This window comes from Erythrolamprus reginae, chromosome 2 (genome assembly GCF_031021105.1).
Source record: "Erythrolamprus reginae isolate rEryReg1 chromosome 2, rEryReg1.hap1, whole genome shotgun sequence".
Lineage (NCBI taxonomy): Eukaryota > Metazoa > Chordata > Lepidosauria > Squamata > Dipsadidae > Erythrolamprus > Erythrolamprus reginae.
In genome coordinates, this window is record NC_091951.1 from 256,998,430 (window position 1) to 257,021,025 (window position 22,596).

A 22,596-nucleotide genomic window follows, 5' to 3' on the forward strand; every position below is an offset into this window, starting at 1 on the left:
CTCGTTAAATATAGCACAAGCATGAAATAATGTCTAGTCAAATTCTAATAATAACAGTCAAATTCTACTCTAAGGAAACTCATTTGAAAGATTTCAGACAATCACTGACATAATGCTAAATCGTTAGGTGGTTTCTTTTGAGAGTAGAATAATATGTTATGTCCATAATGGTGAAGCCATTGGCTTGTTTGACTAACCATTTGGAAATGAGCTACAAGATACCTGTCATAACATTTGTACTAGAGAGACAAACAAGAGAGACAAGAACAAAAAATTAAAATCTGTTAGAAATACAGCTCCAAATACTTCATTAAAAAAAAAATGGATTACATTTTATTATTTTGCATTAGTCAATCTGTGTAACTGCTCTAGTCATTCTTGCATTCCCCAGAAATTACCAGGTTACTGACCATCCATTGGAAAGATAAAGCAGCATGAAAAAGTTATTATAACTGTGAGGAAAGGGAGTCATTTGGCCTGTTGGTATCAATCAGAAAAACTAGTTATGCATTTTTGTTCTGTTTTGCTTTTCTTGTTTAGGCTTATCAATGGGGTTTTGCAAACAGAACATTACTCACAGAAGGATCCCTTAGGAACAAGGGAGATGGGTCAACAAGAAGAGCTGATCTGGTTTTTACTAATTCACAATGACTCCCTCTTCAACGCAGTACTTCTGCTTTGCTGTTTTTTGGATCCCATTGGGAGTTTTATCCTCCTACAGCAAGAATGTGATTCCATATGAATCTTGTATGCTTCAGATAGAAAGAATGTTGTGAATTTTTCAAGTCAGGCAGCTTATTTCAAGCTGGAGTCCCTGGCTTCCTCAGATACTGAAGGTTAAGAAGTCATTTCTTAGATATTCATTTTGCTACATATGACTTTTACTGCATAATTTTTTTGGGGGGGAAATACAGGATGACTTCTTAAATTACTTTATTTTAATATCCTTATGCATCTTAAACACAATGCAATGCTGAACAATTCTGATATGACAAGATAAATAGAAATATAGAATAATAACATTTTCTGCTTTTACAGTTACAACTTTAAGAAGAAATGTAAGCACTGCAGTGTACTTACAATGACTTTTTTAAAAAAATGATGTAAATAAAACTATATTGTTTATTTAACAAAGCAAAAGAAATATAAATTAAAGAACCTTTATTGAACAGTTGTTTCACAATACAGAATGAATTCAAAGGAAAACAAACAAATGTTCCTGGCATGGGTCTATCATGCTCCCTAGAATACAGGAAAAAAAGGCACACAGGTTATACTAATGCGAAGTGCCTTCAAATGTCAACGTTCTAAACAATAACTGTATGTAAATTCTTAATTTGGTTCATCCAGGAAGGTAGATCTAGGTCAATTCTTGCTGTTCTGTAAAGCTTCTATTATAGTTTTGTTATATTCTGCAACTTCCTTCATGACATCATTCATTATGGGCCGGTAGTCACTTTCCTGGCTTTTTGTAGCTATAACTTTATTATATCAATTAAGGAAAAAATTCTCCAATAAATGTAAAAGCTATCAATAAGAAACGCCATCAACTCCTAGTGCCTAAAGAACTGAGGCCATACTGGGAGAAAAAAATCCTAGATATCTATCATTTTTAGTGTGTAACATTTTGCCAGAGAAGAAGATGGCAACAGGGTTGAAAAAAACTCAGGGCACTTTTTTCAACAAGATGCACTCTCACTAATCAATCAAACAATCAATAACCACTTCTGAAACAATCCATTCTCTTTGGAGGGAAAAGGAATATTTGCAGAACACCCAAACATGTTATAGTAATTTATAAAGTATGAATTGGCTTCCACTGAATAAAGAGCCTGCTCCCCCGCCTCCCAATATACTCCTGGGTCAAGAAATTAAGAATAAGTAAGGAGTTGGGAATAAGCATGCTTAATAATCACAGACAATAAGGTTCTTTTTGTGTGTAGTGATTTAGAGTATTCGCACCTGGATTTACCACTAATGCCAGATGTAACAGTAAGATAGGACACATGTTAAATTACATCAAGGCCCTGTGTACATGGTTTTACATAATACTACCATGCAGGGGTGGGCTACTGCACAGACAGGGGGGAACGCTGTGGGGTAGCAAAAATGAAGCTCCACCCCAGAGTACCCAATTTGCACTGAAAGATGTTGAAAGAAATGAACAGCATCCTGCATAAGCCACACCCACAATGTGGTAGTAAAAATTTTTGGTAGCCCTTCACTGCTACTATGCCTCCACTTTGTGTGCTATGTATAACCAATGGAGAATTCTACTGATGCTAAGCACCCTAAAGGTCCTTATTACACTGAAAAATGGTAAAGGTTTGCCTTATTGTGGTCTCACCAAGGATAAGTTCCTTCTGGTTTGGACCAGACTGCCCGAGAACATAAAATGAGATAGAGTGATCTACTGGTGACGCAACAATGGCATTGCGGATCCAGTTCGGTCGGTGCTGATCTGTGGGCGTTGCCATCATTTGGGGGAATTTTTCTATGTTTGGATGGCTTCACCTCTTGAAAAAGAGCCCTCCTGCCCACCCCCGGGTTAATAATGACCTTTATTTCTTCGCCCGAAGCACAGCTGACAAGCTCCTCAGCTCTGTTTCGGGCTGAATCCTGCTGCTGAGCATGTGTGGAAGTGAAATCGCATGAGGGGACGCACATGTGTGTGAGTGGAGTGCGCATGCATGCAAAATGTCAAATGCAAATTGGTGGTGAAGGTAAGTGGAACCCACCCCTGGGTCTCATTGACTCTTTTTGGCCAAGGATCTCTAAAAATTCTGAAGGTACGATCACAGAGAAATTACTGTTTCACAAAGTACCACTCAGCAGTGAGAAGGAACAATGGAAACACATACAAATGCGAAATTCCTGCTTGCTGTGGTTATCTGGAAATTCACCATAGAAAAATGTTGAATGGAAAGAACATTCAGTTGTGCAACTATTCTTGTTATCCATCTCAAAATCTTGGTGGAACTTCTATTGGTCAAATAAACCCCCCAAACTACATATAAACCCTTAGTAAAGAAGCAACTATTAACCAATTGCTGTATTTTACCAGATGACTAATCAAATAACATATTTGCATATTACAACACACAATAAGCAGGTTATATTTTGGGTTCTGTATGATCTGAGAAGGTAGACAATATTTAACAAGCCTCAATTTATGCATCTGATTTAATTTATTAAACTCAGTACAGTGTGTAAGTGTTCGATGTGTGCCCTCATTGTATTCAGAAATATATCTGCACCAAATTTATTAAGAATAAATGTCAGAAGACTGGGGCTTTGGAGGAAGTACAGTAATAGTAATAATTTGCAGTATTTGACAACAGTAATGCTATTTATGAAAACAAAAAGGATACATTCTTTCATAACAAAATTATTTTGTTCATGATGTTGCCACTTCCTTTCCAGATTTGTAAGCTGAAGGTAGAAAATGAAAAATATGGTAACAACAGGAATGAATACTGTAGTTCCACTTTTTAACACAAGACTGGCCCTTCCTTCTATTCAACTGTTTAGTTATGTTGCTTTCTTTTAAGCATTCTGATTAACACTAATTGCACTATAATCTTCTCTTTCTATATGTGCATGCATGTGTGTATACATCAGTGGTTGGTTCTTCCCAGTTCGGACCGGTTCTATGGAACCGGTAATAACTTTGAGGCCTGGGATTGCTGGAACCAGCAGCGACCCAGGCCTGCCACGCTCCTGAATCGGCACTCTTGTTCCACACATGCACAGACTACCCCCTGTACGAAGCATGCGCACCTGCGTGGCACATCAAGGAACGAACCTGCAGCAAAGAAACCAGAACCCATACCTGAGATGTATGCATATGTGTTTGTACACACACACACACACGTTTAATGGTTGGGACGCTGACTTAGAAACCAGAAGACTGCAAATTCTAGTCCTGCTTTGCCTAAGTCATTCTCTCTCAGCCCAACCGACCTCACGGAGTTGTCATTGTGAGGAAAATAGAAGGAGGAAAGAGTATCATGTATGATACAGATTCTTAAGAGGTCAGTAAGGGACAAGTACAAGTGCACTAGAGTGCCTTCCGTCCCCTGTCCTATTGCTCTCCTATATCTCCTATACCTTTCCTCTATTCCTATATCTCTTCTTCTATTCTTTCATTGATATATTCTATTCCTATATCTTCTTTTCTATTATTTCTTAGATATATTTTACTATGAGTATCTCCTCTATAACCTTCATCATGTATTTTACTATGTGTATATTGATATATACCCACTAAAACCCTCATTGTGTATTAGACAAAATAAATAAATAAAAATAAATAAATAAATGTTCACCATCTTGAATTATTTATAAAAATAATAAAGATAGAATAAAAATCTAATAAATAAATACAAACTTATTTTTATAGCAACAAACTATTAAAATAACAATCCATCACAGCGAGGATTTGCTTTAGATGGGGCACAGAATTCTGCTAGTCTGGGGTTTTTTTGAGGGGGAGGAGGGTCGGGAGGGGGGGAAGGACTCAACAATTGCTTCCAAAATATTTTACTTATATTAAACTATTATATACTCTGCACTAAGGGGGAGAAACTTCCTCACTTCCATAGCTGAATTTCCTGTCTGATGGCAGAATGTGTGATTAAGAACTAGGTCTGTGCTGAGAATAGTCCAACACAATAAGTTAAACAGTGGAATTTTTGCCATTCGCTGTGCATAAATAACAAGGTTATATGGCTATTATATTTATGACTGCTTCCTAAAAATACTAGCAGCAGTTTGCTTGCCTAATATTACTGTTCAAACCTTGTTGGAATCAAAACATGTTGGCTCCTTACAATGAAACTTTCAAAAACATTCTGTGGAAGTCAACATGTTTACTTCAAGTATATCTCACTGTAAATGGAAAATTAAAATATAAGCCATTGTACGCATTAAAACAACAATTGTCCATTAATATTTGAGTTGGAAAAATACTTTAAGTTTTATTTATCAGTAAATTTTGAGAAACAAAATACTAAATCATAAGTACCATATGATTATAATTAATTGTTTTCTATGACATACTCAGCATAAAAAGTTATCAATTCATGTTATAAAAATTTATATAACAGTAGCCTCTGTTCTTTTCAGAAAGCTGAGTTCCATCCTCCTTTTTAATTCAAATTTGCCATCAGAGGTATTTACTAAAAAGTATATATTTTGTCCACATGTTAAAACACTTGTCTCAAGACATTTTTAAACAATTTAGTGCCTTAACAATTTACCTGTGCATGTGTTTCATTCTCCTGGAGTTGCAATTTTAGGCCTTCATATTCTTTGTTCAAATGTTCCATAATTTTCTTGAATGCATCCCGATGTTTGGTCAATCTTTCTTTCTCTTCTTGCAGTTTCTTAGCAAGATGAAATAATACAAAGTCAAACCACTCAAGGAGAGATAAATTATTTATATTTATAATTAAGTCTGCAGCACAGCATTTACCATAAAGAGAACATAAAATGAGATAGAGCTGATTTTTCAGGTTATGATTGAAGAGTGGCCAGCTTTCAGTTTTAAGTTATTCGAAGTTTTAGCAAGTTGAAAAATAAAACCCAGAAGATTTGCATGAATCCAGACTTTATACCTTTTATGTGAATCATTTTTTTTTCTCTTTTGTTGTGCTCATGCACCCACTTTAGATTTAATTTTTTGATTCCCAGCCAGTGTTTATGAACACATTGGCTTCTGCTATTTTTTCCTAGCTTTTACTTTCTAACACATTTCCTCTTCTCATAAAATCTTTTGTTCAGAGTAATAAATGGCACTTAAATACTGAAACACTTGGTATAAATAATGCACATTAGAATAAAGGATCTAAGGGATTGTAAAAAGGGAGGTACTATTCCAGATCTATCAGAAAAATGTATAGTAGGATAAAACTTGAATGGTTAATAACATATTGAAGGAGGGCACAACAAACTCCAATCCTCAAGACTCAAATTAAGCAGTAAGAATGTATTGTCCCCAAAAGCTTCACCTGTGGAACAGCTCTTAGCATAAAGAAGAAACAGAAGGGATTAAAATCTATACTGCATTTATTAGTTACAAATATTAAATCAAAATTGTTGAAGTGAATCTGCATTTTTTCCCATTGGGGAAAGTGTGGTCCAAAACTATCACAGCTGTATGTACTTTTTATCAGTTAAAGCCAAGAACAAAAAGAGCAGTCAGAAAAATGGGATTCATTGTTGTTGTATAGGATAAGAAAAACACACAAAAAGGATGAACCAGTGGTTCAGAAATAGGTTCTAGTGCAAAAGGTATAGGCATAGTTGTGTATCTAGTATACAAGTATACAAGGTTATTGCCATAGAACAGTGTGGGTTGAAAGAATTTGCAGTAGCTGCTGATTTAACTGATTTTAAAGCTTTAGCATTAATGTATCAATAAAACTTTACAGTTCCCTCAATTAAATGTTATATTATGGCTCCAAGGAAATGCATCTTTTCTATCATGGCTCCTGTCCTTTAGAATAGCATTCCCCCAGATATATGTATGGCTCCCATGTTTCCAGTCTTTCCTAAATTCCTTAAGACCTGGTTCTACTCCTGGGATTGAGTTTAGGGTGGTTGTGGAGCCCCTGGCATGATTCCCCCCCCCCCCAAGCTTTTGTGAATGTTACTGTTCTTGAATTATCCAGCAAATTATACATATTCCGTTATGCTATGTTTTTACTGTGTTTTAATTACACATTTGATATTCTGAAAGCTCCTGAGAGTTTTCTTGGAAATAGGGTTAGGGTTATGTCCACTTCGTATCAGAGTCCTTCCTGCTTATATTTACAGAAACCTTCTCAGTTGTGTAACATCCTGCAGATATTTGCCTAGCAGGAATAGGACTTTTTGCATTGTGTCTTCCGGTTGAACAACAGGAGATAAGCCACCTATTTTATACATTTTGGTATTCCAACATTTTATATTTATTTTATATGCTTCTACACTATTTTATATTGTACCTTATCTTGTTTACCCAATTATTAAATGTGTTATTTACTGTTTATTACAATCATAATATCAGGTACTGTAGAAACAGAATTGTTTATTTGAATAAATAAATTCAAATTCAGAAAATTATATTTCATTATGCTATGTTTTTAACTGTGTTTTAATTACACATTTATATGCCTCCTGAGTCCTCTGGAGTTGGGCGGCATATAAATCAAATAAATAAATAAAATCAAATAAAAAAAATAAATTTTAACTGTGATGCTTCTGACATGAATAAACAATAAACAAACATATCAATCTGTTTTGCATTACTGGCAGTATATGAACCCTTTAAATCATGGATGTCAAACTGATGGCCTAGATGTGTCACATGGTGGCCATGCCCACCCCTGGTTTAGTGTAGGGAAAACAAGTTGCGATACGTCACATGATGAGAGTCATCGCGAGTTTGACACCCCTGCTTTAAAACATCATTTACACCAACACCAACTTCTCCTTGCAGGCACTTTTAATTCTGTAAGGTAAAGAAACACAAATTGGGATAGCCTGAAAAATACACCTTCTAACAAACAGAACAAAGCACTGGGAGAGTGATTTGGAAACAACTGATTCCACTGCAAGAGAAAAGAGGAAAGCCTGTTTTGGTTGGATTAATTTATTGCCCATTCTAAACATTCATTCCTAAAAGGAAGCACTACTAATTTTCACAGTACTTATTTCAAGTGAGAAGACGGTTGGCTGTATAAGAAAAAAATATTTTTTTAAAGAATTTTTTAATGACTTTTCAATTTTAGGCATAAAATGGTTTCTAAGCATTCACTGATAGTTTTAAAGTATTTTTTTAACCAGTCTGATTATGAACCTTCTACTGGGAAAAACGGGAAGCCATATGAAGCAGCTGGATTGTATCTTCAGTTGCAGCAGTAAATATGCAAGTATTGCAACTACATATTCTGAGTTATTACTGACCCATCAAATGGCTCTGCCATATTCAGTTGAGATAAGATACGGGGAAGTTAGTCCTGTCTTATTTCACTGTGCCGTTAACAGTAAAAGCCCTATTGGGTGCAAGCAGTGGAGCATAATCCTACAAAAGTGATTATACAGTAAGAGCAGTTTCTATAGATAGGTTTTAGTAGGCTGAAGACCATCTGCTCCGAGTCCTCGGAGACAGGCGGCATACAAATCTAATTATTATTATTATTAATAATAATAATAATAGTAATAATAATAATGGTGGTAATAATAATAATAATAATAATAATAATTTAATGTCAAGCATATTTTCTAATTGCTTTTTAAAAGGTTGTCACACAAAAGAGAGAAAGTGAACTTATTCTTATTGCCCCAGAAGGCAGAATTGGAATCAGTGACTTAAAATTATAGGTTAGTGATGGTGAACCTATGGCACGGGTGCCACAGGTGGCATGTGGAGCCTTATCTGCTGGCACACAAGCCGTTGCCCTAGCTCAGCTCCAACGTGCATGTGTGTGCCAGCCAGCTGATTTTTGGCTCTCACAGAGGCTCTAGGAGGGCACTTGTGGCTTCCAGAGAGCCTCCTCAGGGGATGGGAGAGAGTGTTTTTACCCTCCCCCGGCTCCAGGGAAGCCTTTGGAGCCTGGGGAGGGTGAAACATGAGCCTACTGGGCCCACTAAAGTTGGGAAACAGGCCATTCCCAGCCTCCAGAGGACTTCCGGAGAGTGGGAGAAGCTGTTTTTGCCCTCCCCAGGCATTGAATTGTGTGTGTGGACACTTGCACATGCGTAATAGCGCGCACACAGGCTCTTTTGCACCCGAGGAAAAAAAGGTTTGCCATCAGTGCTATAGGTAATCGTCATTTACAGGTAGTTGTTGACTTATAACAATTTGTTTAATGACCATCTGAAGCACTGAAAAAAGGGACATGACCGTTTTTCACACTTATGACCGTTGCAGCCTCCCAATGGTCACATGATCAACATTCGGATATATGGCAGCTGACTCATATTTATGATGGCTGCAGGGTCACGAGGTCACATGATCCCCTTTTGTGACCTTGGGGAAGTCAGATTCACTTAACAATCAAATTACTAACTTCACAACTGCAGTAATTGACTTAACAGCCGTGGCAAGAAAGGTTGTAAAATGTGGCAAAATTCACTTAACAAATGTTTTGCTCAGCATCAAAAAAACAAAACAAAATAAAACAAAAAACCCTGAGGCTCAATTGCAGTTGTATGTCGAAGACTACCTGTGTCAACCATAACTGGATCTGGCAATTTGGCCTTTGAAGTAAAAAACGTAAGGGCAGCCACAGTTTCACTTAGTGATCATCTGAGTGAAACTGTGGCTGCGCTTACATTTTTAACTTCAGTTTTCTTTTGGTTTACAAATCTGCAGCGGTCATAAATGTGAGAATTGTTTGCAAAGCAACTTTTTTATCTCCACTGTAATTGAAAACAGTAGCTAAACAAGGTGGTTGCTAAATAAGGCCTACTTATAAACTGGACAACAGGAAGAATTTCCTGACTATATCATTCAGAGGAATAGGCTACCGAAAAAGTGCCAATTTTTCCTGTGCTAGATGTCATCAAAGAGAGGCTTGGTAATCGTCTGTCAGAGATACTCCAGTAGTAGATCCAGCACTGAGCAGAAATTGGATTAGATGACTCTCAATATCCCTTGTAACTCTATGGTTTTAGGATTTGGACTGCTGATTACCTTTTTCTTTTCTTCTCCTGCTGTTTTCAGAGCAGGCAGATTGTTATATACTTCCAGGTCCTTAGTCATCTGTTCAATTTTTTCTTTGAGTGAAGTTAGTTCATCAACCATTTTTCCCTCCAATAAGCCCATCTTCTGGAGGTCCATTTGGAGTCTCTGACTATCTATAACAAAGGAAAACGGTCTAGTATGAATTATTGACATACATATTTTCCAGCACAGAACATATTTACTTATCCAGTAGGATAACCAAGTCCTGCACCTTGGCACTAATCCATCTTTTGCATACAAATATCCATTATCTGATGAACTACCCTTTCCCCCCAAAATAAGATATCCCCTGATAATAAACCTAATTGGGCTTTTGAATGCAAGGCAATAAGGCCAAATGCTTAATTCAGGGTTAAAAAATACCATAGCATTATGGCAAAGACTGGTGCTGAAACAGTTTACTTCTGGCAGGAAAAGCTGCCAAACTGAAATTAAGGCTGTTATTCTTAATTTATATTTGTGACTAAAAGGAAGAACAATGAAAATAATTCCATTGCCTTCCTTAGCTTTAAATGATCCAAAATGTTATAAACTCCTAAAGATTATGCTGGTAATTTAGAAGGGGGGAAAAGCAGATTACTATGATTCAAATAGAAGCCAATCCTTTGTATACCAATTTTGTTGACCCACAATACAGTCCAACTGGTATACAGCTTTGAGGCCATATTTTAAAAATGTTTTTAATACTGAACTTACATCCAGATGCTATGTGGTCTGCCCATTTTTATTATTATTATTATTTATTCGATTTGTATGCCGCCCCTCTCCGAAGACTCGGGGCGGCTCACAACATGTAACAACAAATCATAAATAATCCAACAGTTTTTAAAATGTTTAAAGATTTAAAAGACCCCATATACTAACAGACATACACACACGCATACCATATATAAATTAAACATGCCCAGGGGGAGATGTTTCAATTCCCCCATGCCTGATGACAAAGGTGGGTTTTAAGGAGTTTACGGAAGGCAGGAAGAGTAGGGGCAATCCTAATCTCCGGGGGGAGTTGGTTCCATAGGGCCGGTGCCGCCACAGAGAAGGCTCTTCCCCTGGGGCCCGCCAACCGACATTGTTTAGTTGACGGGACCCGGAGAAGGCCCACTCTGTGGGACCTAATCGGTCGCTGGGATTCGTGCGGCAGTAGACTCATACCTGTCCAGTTTTAAAAATACCAAATCTCCAAAAATAATAATAATAATTAACCAATAGTGATTTTGTCATTGCCAATGATCAAAACTGATGGTGTTCAAGTGGTAATCTTAAATGTTTTGGAATTGCACACAAGGAATCTATTACAAATAGTACTATTTACTATTTCTTCTCTGCTGAACAATTGTTCACACTTGATGAAGAACATCCAAATTCCAGATTCCTATCTAAAACCATAGAAAGCTACTGCTACACAGTGTAAGCAAAATCAAAAGAGCAACAATTTGGTGATAAGACAGGCTGTTTTGCTGAACAATCTGGAGAAGGTACTAATTTTCTTCATCCAAATACCATCCTAGAGTAAAAAAAGGAAAGGAAAAGGGGGGAAAAACACAACCCTTTTCTCTGGGAAGAGACAGGAAGAGGATGCAGTCCAGTTCCTTCTGATATGCCACTAAGTCACAGACTTCAACAAGCAGTGTGTACATAGTAGAAAATTCTGAGACAAAATTGCTTCTGTGCTTTGACCTAGGGAAACGTTAGTGGGAAATGCTGCCATCAGCAAATCTGTTTACTCACAGAAGTTTCCTTTAAGGAGTGAAAGGCAGACAACTCTGTAGTGGTATTTTACACAAAGAGGGAACTTATAGTCTCCAAGAAATTTTCTAAAAATATGGAAGACTTGTTACTAAGTGAACAGCATATGTGCATATTGTGAAATACATGATTTCAAGACCAAGTCTTGCCTTCCTTTTATAGTTGTTTAAACAAATCAGCAACCAGAATAATAGATTAAGCAGTTTAAGAGAACTAAAACAGAATAAAAAATTGCCTCACTTGCCTGCCTTTTCCATCTTCCCTTTAAATTATATCCCATATATTTGTTTACAGTGCAATTCACAGATTCACAATTCAAATATAACAAATCTATGGTATAATCAACTCCACAAATGTTCCCATCCAGGATGCACACAAAGTATACAGAATGTGTCAAGATCTGAGTCCCAAAATGGTTTGTTCCTAAATTAATATTTCTGAAAATTGATAGTGCTTTTATTTTTATTCACAATTCATATAATCTCAGTGCCTTGTAACTTTATTTGGAGCCAAATGGCTTCTGGAAGATATAAATAAAACTATTTGAATTTTTTTTTTTGAAACGGTATATCCATATATCCATAAGTTTGGGGAAAACAGCAGTATTTGCCTGATTCAAACCAGTTTCAAACATTTTATTTAAATATATATGGTAAATATGTTCCTATTTATAGTTGAAGTGGTGCAGTGGTTAGACTGCAGCACTACAGGTGGGGGTGACACAGTGGTTAGAGTGCAGCACTGCAGGCTACCTCAGTTAACTGCTAGCTGTAATTCAGCAGTTTAAATCTCACCACCGGCTCAAGATTGACTCAGCCTTCCATCCTTCTGTGGTGGGTAAAATCAGCACCCAGATTGCTGGGGGCAATACACTGATTCTGTAAACCAGTTAGAGAGGACCGTAAAAGCACTATGAAATGGTATATAAGTCTAAATGCTATTGCTATAATGCAAGGAAAATACATACAAAAACATAACTCCAATCATTCAACCCACAGAAAAAGGGAAAGCAAATATAATTTTCATAGGCAATCTGAGATTTTTATTGCTTTTTGTAATTTTCCACTCATACTATCAAACAAAATTCAATAAAGAGAACTAGACAATTAGTCAACTTGAGATATTACAATAATTTGCTTGACTCATAATTAATGAGACAAATTCACCATGTAGTTATGGAGCAGGGAAAAACAAAGACACTGTTTCTCAAAGATCTATGGAAAACTTTACTGTAAGCATTTTTTTTTCTTTTCCAAATATAACATTCCACAAATAGCTTATCTTTCCTCTCATTACTCCCTAATAGAATTTGTAAGTTTAGCTACTTGGTCAAATTAAAAATCTTTCTCAGTGCTAAAACCTTAATGATGAACAAAGAGCGTGAACTATGAAACAGCTGAGTCTTTGAGATATAAAAGGGGAAGAGTTGTTTTTTGTAATGGAATAAATACATCTCTTACCTGTACCCAGGTTTTTAGCTGTACTCTGTGATTTTTGCATTTCACTTGATTTGAAAGTGAGATCTTCCTGCATAATCTTCAGTTCTTGATTTGTTACAGAAGATATCTGCTTGATACGACTTACATTCTGCACATTACAACAATAACAACATCAAACACTTTCCAAATGTGTTGCCATGTTTAGAGGCAGATCAATAAAAAATCTTTTTCCATAATGATTTTATCAGTCATGGTAAATGCCCTTAGGACATGTAAATATTAGAGAATATATTTCAAATAAAACATGGCTATGTTATCCATACAAATGGCTTCATTACTACTATAGTTTACATAATGAATCAAGGCTAAAGGTAAACAAAACATTAAAGGCTTACAATAATTGGAGAAAATTTAACCAAGGAATCCAGGTAGTCCTCGACGTACAACCCCAAATGAGCCTGAAATTTCTGTTGCTAGGTGAGACATTTTCTTAAGTGAGTTTTGCCCCATTTTACAACCTTTCTTGCCACAGTTGTTAAGTGAATCAGTACAGTTGTTAGGTTAGTACTGTAATAAGATTGCTAAATGAATCTGGCTTCCTCATTGACTTTGCTTACCAAAAGGTCTCAAAAGGTGATCACGTGACCCCAGGACCCTGCAACTGTCATAAATATGAATCAGTTGCCAATTTCTGAATTTTGTTCATGTGATAATAGGGATGTTGCAATAGTCATAAATGTGAAAAATGGCCATAAGTCACTTTTTTCAGTGCATTTATAACTTTGAATGGCCACTAAGACCACCTGTAGTTGTTTCTTGAAAAATAACCCTAACCCTTATGGTCTGAAAAACATCTTCACAGGCAATGTATCCGAAAGGAAAACTTTCTGAAATGTTAATGGGACAATCAGATTCTACTTCTGAAATTCTAAAGGAAGCTATTTTCACCAAAACATGGCACCTTAAGATGTTTCCAGTGAATTGACTTGCACCTGCAAAAGACTTAATAAAACACTGACAAATTTTATGTAAGGACAGTTTTTAGGCAAATATATGAAATGTAATTACTACATGGTTTAAGTTGTGCTAGGATGCTTTGGAAACATAAAAAGCATATCTGACAATCACTGTTCTGTTTCACATCATGTGCGATTGGTTGCAATTTGAGAAAAAAATTCTCTTTTCAGGCGTAGGCATAATAGAATAGAATAGAATTTTTATTGGCCAAGTGTGATTGGACACACAAGGAATTTGTCTTGGTGCATATGCTCTCAGCGTACATAAAATAAAATATACATTTGTCAAGAATCATATGGTACAACACTTAATGATTGTCATAGGGGTCAAATAAGCAATGAAGAAGCAATATTAATAAAAATCTTAGGATATAAGCAACAAGTTACAGTATTAAGGTATCAAAGGAAGAAACAAAAGTGATGGGGGAAAAGGAAAGAGGAGAAGTAAGATCAATTCTATGGAACCCAATGACTTCCTATGAGCTATGTTTTTAAAACCCCTGAAAATGTAACCCTACCTTAATTAAGTGCTAACACTAATGTTAAACAAACCAAAGAAGTATTCTTCTATCCTAGTAGCTAAGATCTCAAAGAGATCAAAGAGGCTTAAAATGTGTTTAAGAAAGATCTTGTTGTAAAAACACCATTTCAGGATGAAAAAAGCTAAAGCAAGGGTAGACTCTTCATTTATTAATTGCGTTTACTTTTGAAAATCTATATTAGGAAGGAAGAACTCTCAGTGACTTCTCCAACTGTGGTTATCCCTTAAGGAGCTCTGATAAAAATGTAAGGGAGTCTGTACTCACTCCTACGCTGCCTAGACATGGAGCTTGTTGGTACCAGACCAAGCCATATGCAGGATCCAGCTGCTGAAACATTCTTCAATAAACTTTTTACTCACTATAATGACTCCTATGAACTTGCTCATTCTTGAGTACTCTCCAACAAAAGGTAATTTTCCTTCTATTTATTTACTTACTTACTTACTTACTTACTTACTTACTTACTTACTTACTTACTTACTTATTAGATTTCTATGCTGCCCTTCTCGAGACGACTCAGGGCGGCGTGCAACATTAAATTTAACAATATACAAGAAATCTAAATAACTATACAAATTATGAAATTTTACTAAAAAACCACATTTTAAAATAATGTTTTCACACACATTAATCTAGTCCAATCCAATCATATCTAATAATGTCCGGAGACAATCTCATCACTCATGGCCCCCATGCCCAACGGAGGGGGAGGTACGTATCTCTGGGGGAGTTCATTCCAGAGGGCCGCCGTCATCATGGAGAAGGCTCTTCCCATAGGCCCCGCCAGTCAACATTGTCTGGACGACGGGACCTGGAGAATGCGACTATGTGGGATCTAACTGGCTGCTGGGATGCCAAGGTGACTCTTTCTGGGGGAATACCCCTAAGCATGGATGTCCATTCCAGGCAGGGAAATATTGCTTCTCCTTTCCTTTTTATGTTAGGAGAATGACATGCCCTGACTGCCTGTCTTTCTGGAGCATATCCTCAAAGTGCTATATTTTCTTAAGGTGGCTGCTCTCAATATAGGAAGACAGCCATCTCCTTGATAGCAATTACTAGTGAGGACTTTCCTTTTCTTCCTGTACCTATAGGAAATGGCTTCCTTCCTTACTCTTTTATGTGTAGTTCATAATAGGGAGGGTAATATCATACAAATTCAATAATTATTTTAGAGAGTCATAGTACCACAAAGTCTGAGAATTCTTGACACTAAATTACTATTATATTTACTCTTCTTTGCTTTCTGAAGAAATACAAACACAAAGAAATTTTAAGAAACCCATGTTATTATCAAATGGCTCTATGTTATTTAACGGGACGATTTTCATCTTTTAAAAAAATTAAATAATTGTCTTGGTTTCATTTGTTTGAGAGAGAGATATTTCCCTAATAGCAAATTAGGATTTCAAGAGGGATTATGTCTTACCCGACTTGAGTGCTCTAAAAGTGCCACAATATTGGCCTCTATCTCCGATTTCCGTTCCAGTTCCTGGTTCTTTGTCTCTTCAAAAGTTTCGAGAAAGTCTAAAGATTAAAAAAAAAAGATAGAGGAAGCTATTGTTTACAATAGGAACAGCAGAGAAGTCCAGCAGCATTGCTTACAATTGCGCTTTGAATGTTAAAACATTTAAAAATATATAAATAGCGAGTTTAAAATCAGAAAATAATTCAATGAAAAAATAGTTTATATGAAAAAGGACAATGAGAATCAGTTATTTAATTGTCACTCAATTGACACTTCAGCTCTATATCCCAAACTAACAAATAATAATTAAAATATTTCTAAGACGTTCAATGCCTCAATTACATTCCATCTGGACTCCTGTAACACAATCTATTTATCTATTATAACATAATCTCTGAAGAATATTCAAAAATTTAAGCAGAATGCTACACCTTATTGATTTCCCCCCCTAACAATAGCTTCACTGGCTAAAATACTGTTTCCAAATCCAATTTAAAATATTGATGATGATCCATTAAAACCATATATACAGGCTGCATGAAAGACCCTAAACCAGCAATACTGAATTCAATGGGAAGCTTTGGCTCATTTATTTATTAAATTTCTATGCCGCCCTTCTCGACACTCAGATGGCTTACAACAAAAACAAATACAGAGTACAAAGCATGTAGAAATCTAATATTAAAAAATTCTTTAAAACCCCCATTTCATAAAAAACTATCATCCAGATTTCATTCATCCACATTAATAATTCATCCAAATTTGTGATTCATTCATGACATCGGCCAGAGTTACATTTTAACACTCACCCCCACCCCCACCCACCCCCGGCATTGCCTGCCAGCACAGATGGTTCATCAGGGCCTGGTGGCCTATTCTGCTAAAATAGACTAAATGTTTCCTTAGCCATTTATCTTGGCAAAGTAATAATATATAGAATTCTTGAAATGAAATTAACTTCAGAAATTACTATTCTTTATTAGTCACGGTCTTGCCAAATGTCTGTTTTCTTTTATGATATTTTTCAACACATAAGGGAATATTTCAATTTACTTTTAATTTCTAATAATTTATTTTACATTCAAAAGACCTCAATGGGAACCAATTTTTACTCAATGTGTTGCCATAAATCCAGTTATTATGTGGGAAACTTTAAAAATTGGACTTATGAGTTTTAGCATTCCTACCAAGAGACTGACGATGCAGTCTTGTTCTCACTTACCTGAAACTAAAGGATAAAACATTGATAATATTTTTTCTGAGTAGACATATTAGCAAAATAATAGAGTTGGAAGGGACCTTGGAGGTCTTCTAGTCCAACCCCTTGCTTAGGCAGGAAACCCTACCATTCCAGACAAATGACTGTCCAATCTTTTCTTAAAAACTTCCAGTGTTGGAGCATTCACAACTTCTGGAAGCAAGCTGTTTCTCAGATTAACTGTTCTGTTGGGAAATTCCTCCTTAGTTTTTGGTTGCTTCTCTCCTTAAATGAATGTTTTCAGGGCACTAAATGCAAAGTTTGCATTTGATATATGTTTATTAATCTTACTTACTATCCATGCTTTCCTCTCGCTTCTTCAATTCTTTATATTTCAGATTTTTTTCACCTACAAAAAAACAATTTAAAATTAAACAATTAATACGGCAGTTGTTTTGTATTGACAGATTAGGATATAGGAAACCTTAGTTAATGATGGTAAGTGGGACCAAAATTTCCATTACTAAATGATGCAGTCAAAGTGTAATATCACGTTACCATTTTTCTTAGCAATGGAAATCCAGGCAGTTCCCATGGCCATCATTAATCAAATCCCACTGGTTGTTAGGCAAGGACCCACCCTAATTTAAACCATTCCTGACTTGGTTCCTCCTAACTGTTTAACCTCCCTTCTTAATTACTTTCGGAAATTGCTTTTTAGTTACTAGCAATTTTTATAATAACAAGTTAATTTGGAGTACTGGGTGAATCTCCTTCAATCTTTAGCAAAAACAAATAAATGCAAATAAAAATACAAATTTAAGAATTCAGAAGGAATACAAAATGAGTTAATTTGATCAAAGTTAAAGTAGATATTGTTATCTCTGCAAACCTTTAATAGACTTTTGTAACCAAGACTGAACAAGGTTTTAAAGATTTATTTATACATAAGACATGAGAGATAGGGGGAAGAAACCATTTGTTATATTTTAGGAAAGGCAAGTTACCAAAATTGTCTAGATTTGTTCCAATGAAGGAAGAAGTAATTTCTTTATATATATATATTTTGCTACAATATTCTTATTTATTCTTTCCTTCCTATTTGTTTTTGTCTTTTTTCTTCTACTTTTTTCTTTTTGTACTTTATTTTTCTTTTAGTTTAATGTGTTCTAGTTTTTAAACAGGTTATTCAAATTCCTATTAAATAAACTATTTTTAATGGCCACACTTGCAATATGGAGCAGCCTCCCTGTTGATATCAGGTTGACCTCTATATTATTGACCTTCTAAAAAATGTTAAAAATGGAATCATGTTGAAGGACAAATAGTGAAAGAAATGGCGCTGATCTATGATGTATAGTTTTAGTGCTTTGTATTAAATGCCTTTAGGAAGGCACTTAAGACCTGACTCTTCCTGCAGGCTCTGCCTTACTTTGGTGTGTGGCCACTAACAACTAGCAGTGCTGTAGAATATTTGAATCTATTTCTTCCCTTCATTCTTTTCAATGTCTTTATTTTCACTGTTTTTAACCCATTATAAGTGGTCTAGTCATAGAGTGAGTGACCTTAAAAATTGATCAAATAAATCATTGTATTAGGACTTTTTTTTAAAACCACAGATGTTTTATTACATCATTCAACATTATTGTAAAGCATTAAGAGTCCTGTTGAGTGCACTGGGGGCAAATTGAAAGATAAATAAGATGCATTTGAATTAATACATGATATATCTCTTCCATGATATACATCTATGATACCCACACTTTATTTATGATAACTGTAATCTCTATTGACTTACAAAAATGGCACATACAAAAATTTAAAATTAAGCGAGTAGATAACAGCTTTAGAACCTAAAGAAAAATGGAATGCATAAGCTAAAAATAAACCATATTAGAACTGGTAGTCCTGCCTTCTATTTTCCCTGCTATATTAGATGACATTCTTACTGTTTGCATTTATAAATTATAAATATGTGCACTGTCCTAAGAAGACATTTTTTAAAACATCCTGGCAACTAGGGTCCTATTTTTGTCAATATTCCCTTTCATGATAGGAAAAAAAATACTGAATTTAAAATCTAATTTTCAGAGGACCCTGAATGAAGATGTAGATTGAGGCTTAAACAAAAAAAATATTTGAAAAATATTTTATGAAAAATAGCTTCAGTTATCAAGCTATAAATAGTAAAACAATTTCTTACCATCTACAGTCATCCAAGCAATATAGGAAAACGATGCAAAAAGTGTATGAAAATAAAACAGATAAAAGCAGAACGATGGAATTACTATGGAAAGGCTAAAATCAAATACTAATTATATGATCAAACATAAGACTCAAGAAAGAAAAACAATACTGTTTAAATCACACGTCTAAGGAGATAGCATTAAGATAATTATTTCCTTTTAGATATTAAATCAAAACATACATCTACATGTACTTGTTTCATTTATCTAAGGTCATTTAAATGACTGCCCAATTCAAATAACATGACTCTGGGCAACATATAAAAAGAAAAGAAAAAAGAAAAGAAAAGAAAAATAATGAATCAATAAACATAAAAAAGCTGATTATATTGTAACTCCTCAAATTGGGAATTCTATTCAATTGACCCAAATGTTTGATGAATGAGCCAAATATCAACTGCTGTCATTGAGAAGGCATGGCTTTTGGGTTCCATAAGATGGCACCATTTCGGTAAAACAACCCAAGGTGTGCCCTCTGTATAGAATAGAAGCATCATTGGGTGTCACTGGATTACAACTCCCACAATAATCTGTTCAGATTTGGGAAGCACTAAGTTGGAAAAGGCTACATTATTAGTTGAAACACTTCCCCCTCCCCCAATTGCATGGAACTCATTATATATGGAACATTTCATTATACATATGTAGAGAATTACCCACATTCACATTCTTCCAAATAGTCTTGCTTACACAAAGCAAGTAAGAAGATTATCTATATATGTTGCAAGGATTAATGGGAGTTTTGCTGCATGATGATAGAATATGAACAACTCTTACTAGGTAGGATTAATTTTTGCCTTATTTTTGTCACACCATTATTATTATTTTCATTCATAGTGAAATACATTCTTTAAAGTCTTTTGAGAAAAGGGATATTTCCAGACAGTTAACAAGCTATCAGGTGCAATGCACTATGAAGCTGTATTAGCTGTGAACATCTTTTATAGATGTTTTAGCAGTAAGAAAATGGATAGAAGCGGAAGGTAAACTACAGGAAGGTAACAAATGAAAATAATTATCATATATAAGTATGGAATAAAATGTTGCACACAATTATGCAGTTTGCATATATGGGCACATTTTTGTATCTATTCACAATTCACAGACTATCTGAATATAAATAACCCCATTTCTGAATCAACTATAATAGAACATTTAAATAAAGTTTGGAATTCAGGTCTCAAAGCCTTCTTTCACCTTGGTGTTCCTCTAAATCCATGTCAAGCTGCCGGATTCCTTCATTGAGATGGTTGATCTTTTCTTTTATCTCTGTTAGCCTAAAACAATGTGTAAAGGGCATGGTGATAACTATAAATATGCAGCTTTAGACACTAGCTTTTTGCAAAAAGTACTGAACAAATAGCTTTCAGACTAACAATCAAACAACATTGTCTTTTTCTCCTAACATGTTTTCCCTTCTTCATATTTTTGAACTGAGTTTATACAATTTTACCTAAGCGAGTTTAATTTTGTAGAGAATGTAAGAACATAAGAATTTCTTATGTTAAATAATGTGTCCCCCTGCTGGTTAAAAAATTCATTACAATAATGTTACAGCAGAGTAGTGTTTCTTTACCTGACTTTCTCAAATTAAGTTTGATTTCAGAGACAAATGTAGGTAAAACATTAATTAAAAGAACCCAGCCGAAGTGCCCATTCTTGCGTTGCTGGGATTTCCCTGAGCCTTCCCTCAGTGGGATTCAAAGCAGCGCTGGCAAAAATGAAGGGAATCCCAGCGAGGGCAGCCTCAGGGTAATCCCAGCAAGAACGGGCGCTTCAGTTGGCAACAGAACTCCAGAAGTGGGGATTCCCAGCGAGGGGAGGCTCAGGGGAATCCCAGTGTTTCGGCTGGCAATGGAAGTCCGGAGGCGGAGCATCCCAGCGGCAGCAGCTCTGGTTCGTAAGGTGAAAATAGTTTGGAAGAAGAGACAAAAATATCTCAAAGACTGGGTTAGTATCTCAAAATGTTTGTTAGTAGAGGCATTCGTAAGACGAGGTACCACTGTACTATTGTACTATTGTTAATACTACAGTGTCATTAACTAGTTAAGACATCAGATGCTCCATTTTCACATATGATTCTTCAGAATATTTCAACAAGCAGCTCATAAAAACACCCCTGCTTCTTTTTACAGTCAATGGATACAATACACACGACTGACAAATCTTCCAAAAATATGCGGATATAAATGAAACTGATTTTACAGCAGACATTGAAAACTAGAGGAGCAATATAAAAAAGCACTCACTGCCTCTCCATGCTTGCTATTTCTTGATTGTCTTCCTTCACCTTAAAAAGAAATAACAGTAAAATAACATATTTCTTAGTGACCCAAATAAATTACTCAGTTATGGAAAGAATGGTAACAATGCTAACTTAGCTGTAGAAACAGACTGATATTACTTGTATTGTCTTTCAGTATCAAATATATGTATCATAGAAAGGTAATATACAAGTAGTGTTTCACATAGAACTAAAATTAAGCCCAGAATTATAGTCATAAGTTATTGTGGTCATAAGTCAAGCCATCGTGAGCTGACTTAATTTTTTGACATTTTTTGTGACGCCCTTAAGAGAATGCACTGGTCATTAGGCAAACATGGCAGTTGTTAAGTGAATCCATTTTCTCCAGTGGGAAAGTAAATAGGTGGGAATCAGCAAACACCCCCCCCCCAAACATTTCAAATCACAGTCATATGACTATGGGATGTTAGAAATGGCTACAAAAGGGACCTAGTTGCCAACTGCCCAAAATGTATCACACCACTGTGGGTGCAATTATTGTAACTTTGAAAATAGGCTGTAAGTAGCTCATGGAGGTCCATCTTAACTTTGACTAGTTGTTAAACTACAGGTTATAAATCAATGTATAGGATTATAAGTCTTACCTATAGGGGCAGAAATGTCTCCAAATATATCTGCTCAGATATTCACTAAAGTTGATGGTTTGGGATTCAAGGGACACAGAACTAAACCCAGAATAGCACAAATGTCATTCCTGGAGATATCCTATATTCACTTTACATTTTTTGTCAGCTACATGGCACTGGTAGCTTAGGTAGTTTTTCACATCTACTGCTACTAAATCAGATTTTCATAATCTTTTAGTTACATCCTTGATATTTTTCAGCCATCTAAATATGATACATTTTATTAACTCTTTTGGTTAGTCCAGTATTTCAGTCTATCAGAGAAGGGAAAATA

At 35.5% G+C, this 22,596-nt stretch overlaps 1 protein-coding gene across 3 annotated transcripts in view; it reads right to left on the bottom strand.

Moving 5' to 3' along the window:
* Nucleotides 1-1,146: 1,146 nt before the first annotated feature.
* IFT74 (intraflagellar transport 74) overlaps nucleotides 1,147-22,596 on the bottom strand; it is a 42,785-nt gene continuing 21,335 nt past the window's right edge. For 2 of the 3 annotated variants that reach the window (XM_070742482.1, XM_070742481.1), the window contains exons 12-20: nucleotides 21,641-21,681; nucleotides 20,589-20,668; nucleotides 17,501-17,554; nucleotides 15,909-16,006; nucleotides 12,943-13,069; nucleotides 9,683-9,846; nucleotides 5,262-5,387; nucleotides 3,372-3,432; nucleotides 1,147-1,481 (exon numbers count right to left, since the gene is read on the bottom strand). In XM_070742482.1, coding sequence (XP_070598583.1) covers nucleotides 1,366-1,481; nucleotides 3,372-3,432; nucleotides 5,262-5,387; nucleotides 9,683-9,846; nucleotides 12,943-13,069; nucleotides 15,909-16,006; nucleotides 17,501-17,554; nucleotides 20,589-20,668; nucleotides 21,641-21,681 — 867 coding nt within the window. In that variant the 3' untranslated portion in view covers nucleotides 1,147-1,365. Of the gene's footprint in view, nucleotides 1,482-3,371; nucleotides 3,433-5,261; nucleotides 5,611-9,650; nucleotides 9,847-12,942; nucleotides 13,070-15,908; nucleotides 16,007-17,500; nucleotides 17,555-20,588; nucleotides 20,669-21,640; nucleotides 21,682-22,596 lie in introns of all 3 variants that reach the window. The other variant, XR_011558296.1, reaches the window with a different exon arrangement.